The sequence below is a fragment of the Sorghum bicolor genome, chromosome 6 (assembly GCF_000003195.3).
Source record: "Sorghum bicolor cultivar BTx623 chromosome 6, Sorghum_bicolor_NCBIv3, whole genome shotgun sequence".
Lineage (NCBI taxonomy): Eukaryota > Viridiplantae > Streptophyta > Magnoliopsida > Poales > Poaceae > Sorghum > Sorghum bicolor.
This window is the reverse complement of record NC_012875.2, coordinates 60,165,743-60,174,008: the sequence shown is the minus strand read 5'-3', so window position 1 is coordinate 60,174,008 and position 8,266 is coordinate 60,165,743. Positions and strand designations below refer to the sequence as shown.

Here is an 8,266-nt window from a genome sequence, read left to right as displayed (position 1 = left end):
CATTAAATATACATGAAAACAAAAACTATTTACACAGTTCATCTGTAAACCGCGAGATGAATCTTTTGAGCCTAATTACTCTATAATTAGACAATGTTTGTCAAATAAAAACGAAAGTGCTACGGTACCGTTTTTCACAAGTTTTTTGCGAACTGAACAAGCCCTTCACTCATTACTGACACCACCAATGCTCATGCTCTCGACAGGTGCGAGGTGCCAAGACCCCTTCTTCCCGGCTGCTACCGCATTTCCTTTATTATTTGCCCATTTTTTTCCCCCACTTCCTTCGTTCTACCCTCCCCCGTCTTCTCCCTCCCTCGAAGCACTGCACGGCCGCCGCCCCGCGCAGGTGTTTCCTTCTGCTGCAGCGCCTTTATTGCACTCACCTGCCCTGCCAACGTCTTCAAGCTCCAGCAGTGGAAGGCGGCGGCGGAGCTAGCATAGCACACCAAGCGGCGACACGACGTGCCCCCAGCTGCCACAGAAATCTACATATAATTGGAGCCCCAACCACCTTGTTCCTCTTCCTCTGCTTCCCCCTTCCCCAGCTAGCGCCTAGTAGCCCCCCTACACCGTCGCGACTGTGTAATCAATCAATCCGCTTTCCTAGCTCCTACTCGCCGGAGAAGAGAAGGACACGCCAAGGAGCCGCGGACCTGCTAGTGCTACCTGCCTGCTCCCTTCAGTTCTCAGGTACTAGTCTCTCTCCATCTCTATCCACATCTTCTTCTTCTCCCCTTCTCTAAATCTCGGTTCCCGGACCGTTTCTGTGATTGCTGCTTCCTCTTCCTTTCTTGCTCTGGATCATGGTCATGGCATCCTGCTGCTACAGGACAAGGCCGTCGTCGACTAACTCTCGTGCTCTTTCATCGGATGCGACGAGAGAGTCCCCGGCAATCTCAAGCCATGATCGCCTTTTTTCTCTTTCGTGGCCGTGTGCTTGAGAAAAAAGCAGAGGCCGTAGTTTTTTTTCTCTCCAAAGCTTTGTATCAAATCAAATCGAGGTATTGCTATTCAAAAAGTAATAAAAGCTTCTCTGCATAAATAATAAATAAATAAATTCATGATCGTCTAGCCTAGGTGGAGACTTGTTCGTCAGGTTTTCTTTGTTTCGTTCCGGAGGAGGATTTGGTGTATATTCCCAACCCAAAACGATGAGCTGCGCTCGATCGGTGTTCCTTTCCTAGCATCAAATCTTTCGTCATCTCAAAAAAGAACAGGGCTTATTGGATTGGTGTAGCTGCACATCCAATCTACCACATGTTCAGTTACTGCGGCACCATTGTTTGCCCTGTACTGTAAGACAGAGGCAGGGTGCCCTGCGGCCACAAACGTTTCCCTTCACAGCGGGGACATCTTGGTGCTCATCAGGTCATATCGTGGTGCTACAATATAACAAGGTGTTCCTGAATGGGGACAGTGATGAGAGGGCACTCGCCGGTTCTCGCCATCCATCTCTCTGAACCAACCGTGCATCAGATCCGTGCGTGCCCAGTGATAGGAAAAAATTATAATGACCAGCCATGCCCTATTGTCTTTTTTCACAATTGCTATCGCAGGAGTCAGTGACATGCAGTTACAGGCTTACACCTCTTATCTTACACATTACAATGCATTTTTTGCAGAGTAAAAGTTCCCTGCAGATTCCTCTGACCTGCTGCATGTTGAGTTTGAGTTCCACAAGGCTACCGTAACAAGTGTGGATATGAATTGGTGTTGTCTTCCTAGTAGAAGAGCCAAGAAAGAAGAGAATCCTTACTCCAACAGCATAGGCGGTAAGGAAAATGTATTTGCATGCTAAACAATTTACTGCGTTGCTATGCTAATCCTAGCACCAGATTATCATGCTTGGTCAGCACGTATCAGTCATTAATCAGTTTTTTTTTTCAATACGGCACCCTACAATATCTTTGGTGCGACTTGAAACAGGATTGTATTTCAGATATGGCTGTATAGCAGAAGATAGAATGAATGCACTAGTGCACTATGCCTAGCCCATTACTTTTTACATTTTGTTTAGCATTGCAATATTCCAAATTATAATGCTCACAGTGCAATCTTAAATTATAAGATGCTACTGCTTTCAGGTATTTATTCTGAGAAGAACATAAGGCTCTTCTCCTATGCTGAGTTAAGATCTGCCACAGACAACTTCAACCGCACGAACAAAGTAGGCCGAGGTGGCTTCGGGACAGTTTATAAGGTGACAAATCATTTCTTGATGTGGTGTTCAGTTTTGAGGGTCCAGACGAATGGAGTGATGAATCAGTTTTAGTCTTAACATATGTTATTTAATGTTGCAGGGAACCATTCGAAATGGGCGGGAGGTCGCGGTAAAAGTTCTTTCTGCTGAATCCAGGCAGGGCATCAGAGAATTCTTGACAGAAATTGATGTCATTACTAACGTGAAGCATCCCAACCTTGTTGAATTAATTGGCTGTTGCGTTGAAGGAAATAACAGGATTTTGGTATATGAATATCTTAAAAACAGCAGTCTTGACCGTGCACTTTTGGGTATGAACCTTGTGCTAGTGTTACTAAAATTGATGTTTTGCTACATGATTAAATTGCAACATTGACTTTAGTTGCCTTATTAACAATTTACCCTGTGCTCCTGCAGGTTCTAACAGTGAGCCTGCTGACTTCACCTGGAGCATAAGATCTGCTATATGCCTTGGAGTTGCTCGAGGCCTTGCTTACCTGCACGAAGAGATCGCATCACCGATTGTACACAGAGACATCAAGGCTAGCAATATACTACTTGACAGAAATTACGTCCCCAAGATCGGGGATTTTGGTCTGGCCAAGCTATTTCCTGATAATGTCACCCACATCAGCACCCGAGTGGCTGGAACAACGTGAGTATCGACCTATTTGCGGTTTTGGTGCTTGCCTTGATTTGCAATCGTATTTCCTTAGGTTAATTTGATTGTTGGGCTGCTTGCAGAGGCTACCTTGCACCTGAATATGCATGGCATGGTCAGCTAACCAAGAAAGCAGATATATACAGCTTTGGTATCCTTGTCCTGGAGATAGTGAGTGGCACAAGTAGTTCCAGGAGCATATTGATGGATGACAAGGTTCTCCTGGAGAAGGCCAGTCTTTTTTACTTCATCTGCTTGACTGCTTGCTTTTTCTGAATGTTTTGGCGTCCACAAAATACACAGAACTATAGAAGTGTGCAACACCGCGTCACAACACCACCAGACTAGCAAAATGTTTTGCTGAACTGAAGTTCCACAGTAGATTTTTTAGCTGTGAAACGATTCACACGCACATATCTATGCCCAAGTCTAACTCTGAACGTTGATAACAGACATGGGAGCTATATGAAGCAAAGAGCCTTAAGGAACTGGTGGATCCAACCCTTGTAGATTACCCTGAGGAAGAAGTCATCAGGTACATCAAGGTGGCCCTCTTCTGCTTACAGGCGGCCGCCGCTCGCCGGCCGACGATGCCCCAGGTCGTGACCATGCTGTCCAAGCCCATCAGGATCAACGACAGCGAGCTGACGGCGCCAGGTTACCTCCACGAGAGCAGCAGGAGGAGCCCCGGGTCCAGGGCCACCGTTTCCAGCAACTACAGGTTCAAGAACTCGGCGTCCGAGGATTCCAACATGTTCAGCACGGTTGTGCCACCAACGGTGACTGAGATGAGCCCCAGGTGAAGCAACACCAGGCAGATGTAAATGTGATTGAGTAATTCCTTGCTTGTGAACTGGCGACTATGTAGAGCTACCGATCTGACGGTATAAGAGAGTGAGTGCAATGTGTGTGGTGTTGTTTCCTCCTGCAAATGCGGCAACTAGATCTTGTACATATAGATTAGTGAATTCATGCCAGAGCAATGCAAGATTGCTGCTTATTGCACAGCTTGAGATTATTATCATATTAGTGCTGTAGCATATCATAGAGTATTCAGTTCTCTCGGTAACAGTTTCAGATCTGAACTTGAGATCACAGGCATCTCAGTGAAAGACACGCTTGGACAAGAGGAAAACAGTAAAGATACAACTGCTGTGGTGATACTAATTATGAATGTTCTGCGCTGATATAAAGACATCCTGATGCAGATCTCTACAAAAGATCAGTACGGGACAAACGGGTCTGGAAATCATCAAGAAATAAAACACGCTTCCATCTACTGACAGTCAAGGCTCTTGTGTTTCTGTAGTGCTACCCTTTCCGGTCACTCTGACGCTGCAGGCTGCTCTTTCTCGGCCTCAGAGGGGCCATTGGCGGGGGTTTCTTGGCTCTCTGCTGGCTGCTTGGCGCCGTTTGCTGGGGCTGCCGCGCCTTCTTTGGCGCCATCCTTTGCGCCTTCTTTGGCACCATCCTTTGCGCCCTCTTTAGCAGCAGGTGCTGGTGGAGGTTGCAACATATGTGGCGGTGGAGCATGCTTCAGCTTCACTAAGATATGGCGCATCCGGGAGAGGTCGGTGGGCTTGCCAGGCTTGGGGCCCTGAATAACTGTGATGGATGGCTTCTTGTCCTTGTCTTTCTTTCCCCGCTTCTCAATGGTGGCTATTTCATGTGGGATGAGATCTGAAATCGATTTCCAGTACTGCTTGTCTGCGTTGGCATGGAATTTCTCCTGGCTGGCTACAAAAATCTGCAGCATACCACAAGAGCAATTAGTATCCAACATATAGAAATAGATTAGCTTACAAACACAGACAAGAGCCCTAACTGCTTATATATGATAGTCGCATACCTTCTCCCTTTCTCTGTTGTTGACCATATTTGACGCACAATTCTGTATCCTCTTCTCAAAAAAAGCTTTCTTGAATTCTTCAGCTTCTGCAATTATTTGGGCACGTAGCTCCTTCTCCTTCTGTTCCTTTTTCTCAAGTTCAATAGCATTTTTCCTAAGAAAATTGTTGAAAAAGGAAACAAAAACATATCAAAACTAGAGTGGCATGGAAAAAAATCAAGATAAGAAGATGACATCATTCGATTTGATGAGAGACATAACAGACAGGACAGTAACTTTGGTCTGTACCAAAGCACCCTAGAATAGTTACAGGTTGCTAACAAAAATGACTTTACTGGGCTTTCCAGAAGATAATCATTAAATCCAAATCAATGGCACTTCGAACATAGACAAATCTGCTACTGCTACAAGCCTGGGACGATGTCCTGATGCAGCAGATCATACCAAAAACACCTTAAATTATGACACAGCATAATTCCAATATTCAAGAACTTCTATTAATTAACTACTAAAGTAAACTCCGAAGACAATATAGGCGTGGACTAGACCACAAAATAAGTGAGGATGTATCAACAGACAACTGCTTCATAGACTATGCTAGGAAACGCACACATTTTGCAAGGCAACAAATGCCGAGTGGTAACAAAAGAATGTATGGATTTTCTCTGGGAGGTACACCTTCACTGATTTGAGGATTTCAAGAAATTCAACAGATATGAACATCTAAATCTAAAAGAATAATGTGTCCACCTAGTGGTTTCTTGTTCAGAACTGGAGTAATATCGACAAAGCATACGGTTGGAAGAACGAAGCAACAGATAAAGCATTAAGTGGTTGCAGAAGACCACTGATGCATAACTAACTAGTTATATTCACAACATGTGCATAAGTGCCATCATACGTACTTAAGCTAAGACATCCTACAAACAAGGTTTACAAGTATATCCTAGCAATGCATCAATCACCTGGAAGAGAACAATCATACAGCAGGACTGTAAGTCTGTAACTATATCTGATTCTTAGAGTACAATGTAATCCAACAAAGAAGAATTCTCCTACTAATACAATACAAGTTTGATAAAAATATAATAATAGGCTGTATAGGTAAGATTGGGACTGATACAAGATGAATTCCATCGAGTTAAAACACAACAGCTAAGGGTTAGTTTGGAATTATGTCATGCTAGCTTAGGTTGAATTTTACTTTATATTGAGTTGCACACCAATTCTAGTTGTATATACCTAAAGTTAATTAAAAAAAAGAAGTTCCTAGGTTCCTTTGGTTCTATGTCAAATAGAAACTTGAGCAATACATAGTTTCATTCTAATGAAATCTAGCTAACAGAAACACACAAATTTCCAAGGAAAAACTGTCGCTGCGTTTAATACCTCTGAATTGCTGTAAGAAACTAACTTCATCATCACCAGGGGTAAAAGCACAAGAAAATGACTTTAAAAGCGCCGAGAACATAGGTGCTAAGTGGTCATGGAAAATTACTGCACACTGTTATATTTCAATTTTTCATATTCTACCATATGGTGTGTGCATACAGTAGCTCCATACATCCTACTCATGTCAGTGGTAGTATGGGAAAAAATAGAGATGCTAGCCGATACAACTATATCGTACTAATGATTCAAACACTGGGGACAAGAAGGCCCTAGAAGGCCTGCAGCTATACCCAAGTTCTCAGCTTAGAAACTACTCCACGACTGGCAATTCCCTTAACAGCAATTTCTAGTGTATCCTAACTCCTAATCAACCGAAGTAATAGAAACCTACAGTCTCCGTACAGAAACCCTCGCTGTGTTCACCCCTGTAGTGCATACGAAGCGGCCAAAATCAGTCGAAAGAGCACAAACAAAGTGTTAGATCTGGCTCGAATAGCCGGAAACCTAGCCCACACGCTAGCAAGTATACATGCAGCAAAACGGCGCGTCCCCAAGCAGATCGGAACCGGACCCGGCGGTGCTCACCTCCGCCACTCGCGGAGGAGGATGCCCTCCTCCCGCATCTCGGTGGGCGGCGGCAGGATCGGGCCGTCGCCGCCGTTGGGCTCGAGCTCGGGGGAGAACGGCGAGGGCGAGTAACCCCCGGAGACGTGGCGGATCGGGACCCCGTCGGACTCGACGGTGATCTCCTCGTCCACATCCTCGACGCCCCCCTCGGCGAAGGAGGCGTACCCGCCGTACCCGCCGGCGCCGTCGCCGTCGGCCGCGGCGGCGCCGAAGTCGTCGGAGTCGAAGGGGTGGGAGGTGGTGCGCGGGAGCTCGTCGGCGCCGTCGTCGCCGAAGAAGGAGGCCATGGTGGGCGAGAGGGACGCGGAGATTTTGGGCGGCGCCGGCCTGGTGGTGGACTGGTGGTGCTATGCGGGTGCGGGCGCGGGCGCGGGCGCGTGCTCGTGTGTATCTGGATGGGTGCGCTTTGCTTTGCTTTGCTTTCCGTGGCTTGCTCCGCCAGCCTGATCAATAATGCGTTTTATAAATTCACGTGGTCGGTTAAAGGATATTTGGAATTTGGTTCGCCATGGGCTTACGAGTGGGTTTTCCACAGTGTCACGGTTGAGATCGAGCCCAATACGCCTGAATTGTTTTTTTTTCTTTTCCTTACTTATTATATTTTTTCTCTGTGTAATGTGTTTGAACTCTGAAGTTTATACATACAGAGTTCAAGAAATTCCAGAGGAACATAACTCTTTTCGCACAAGTTCTACAGGGCCTCAACAAAATAAACGGGCTCCAAGTTAGACACAAAAGGTCAATGATAACTGTTTTTTGTTTGCCAAACACGGATATTAAGTACTCGCTCGATTCCAAAATGTATTTTATTATAGGTTTAGAGTTTATTATAAATCAAACTTCTCTACACTGTGAACAGATCTATGGATAATTCAATAACACAATTATAGATATTGGTGTGTTTCGTATAAACTTAATTGAAATTAGAGAAGTTTAACTTAAACAAAGCAACTAAAACAAAATAGATGCGCTTCAAGCATCGAGGCTCTGGATGTAAAGGGACAATAATTCAAAGTTTATTTATAGACGAGCAATGTCTTTTTTAAGATGAGTGTTTTTTTCTTTAAAATTTTAAATGGACAATAGATATTCCAACATGAACCATAAAACTGCTATATTTTTCTCATGAACAAGATATATTGTGGCAGTCTTGCTTCAACTATTTTTTTTAAAAAAAATACTTAGGAACATGAGAAGAGATATACGATACATGGTGTAATGGTGTAAGGTTTGTGTATATATAATAACAACATGTGTCTTCCTAATATGGGGAAGAACAAAGAATACAGTTCACGTGTGTATCTGATTGGTCGGTTAAGTAGATTTTTTTTGCTGGTCATGGGCTCAAATTTGTGTTTTTCTGTAGTGTAATGTTATGGTCTAAGCCCGATAGGCTAGGATTGTTGCATTCACTTTTCTCGTTCGCATTATATGTTTTTGCCCTCTGTGATGTACTTGATCTTTAGAATTGCGTCCAAATTTGAGAAATTATACAGGAACAGAACATTTTTTGTTCAAGTTCTACACAGCTTGA

At 44.3% G+C, this 8,266-nt stretch overlaps 2 protein-coding genes across 2 annotated transcripts; one reads left to right on the top strand and one right to left on the bottom strand.

Annotated features, from left to right (window-relative positions):
* Positions 248 to 3,882, top strand: LOC8076474 (putative serine/threonine-protein kinase). The gene is made up of 7 exons (XM_002448737.2): positions 248 to 693; positions 1,626 to 1,775; positions 2,088 to 2,203; positions 2,304 to 2,514; positions 2,621 to 2,858; positions 2,948 to 3,095; positions 3,317 to 3,882. Exons 2-7 carry the CDS (start codon positions 1,706 to 1,708, stop codon positions 3,665 to 3,667), a joined length of 1,134 nt encoding a protein of 377 aa, XP_002448782.1. The 5' UTR covers positions 248 to 693; positions 1,626 to 1,705; the 3' UTR covers positions 3,668 to 3,882.
* Positions 3,991 to 7,189, bottom strand: LOC8076473 (clathrin light chain 1). Its single transcript, XM_002447288.2, has 3 exons — positions 6,691 to 7,189; positions 4,714 to 4,867; positions 3,991 to 4,611 (listed from the first exon to the last, which is right to left on the bottom strand). The coding sequence occupies exons 1-3, from the start codon at positions 7,017 to 7,019 to the stop codon at positions 4,189 to 4,191; spliced, it is 906 nt and encodes a 301-aa protein (XP_002447333.1). The 5' UTR covers positions 7,020 to 7,189; the 3' UTR covers positions 3,991 to 4,188.

Excerpts from the sequence above, each read along its gene's own strand:
- LOC8076473 (XM_002447288.2), bottom strand. The coding sequence starts at position 7,019 with ATGGCCTCCTTCTTCGGCGACGACGGCGCCGACGAGCTCCCGCGCACC. Across the intron at positions 4,868-6,690 it reads CTCCTCCGCGAGTGGCGGAG|GAAAAATGCTATTGAACTTG; the intron begins GTGAGCACCGCC and ends CAATTTTCTTAG. Across the intron at positions 4,612-4,713 it reads ACAACAGAGAAAGGGAGAAG|ATTTTTGTAGCCAGCCAGGA; the intron begins GTATGCGACTAT and ends GGTATGCTGCAG.
- LOC8076474 (XM_002448737.2), top strand. The coding sequence starts at position 1,706 with ATGAATTGGTGTTGTCTTCCTAGTAGAAGAGCCAAGAAAGAAGAGAAT. Across the intron at positions 2,515-2,620 it reads TCTTGACCGTGCACTTTTGG|GTTCTAACAGTGAGCCTGCT; the intron begins GTATGAACCTTG and ends GTGCTCCTGCAG. Across the intron at positions 3,096-3,316 it reads ACAAGGTTCTCCTGGAGAAG|ACATGGGAGCTATATGAAGC; the intron begins GCCAGTCTTTTT and ends CGTTGATAACAG.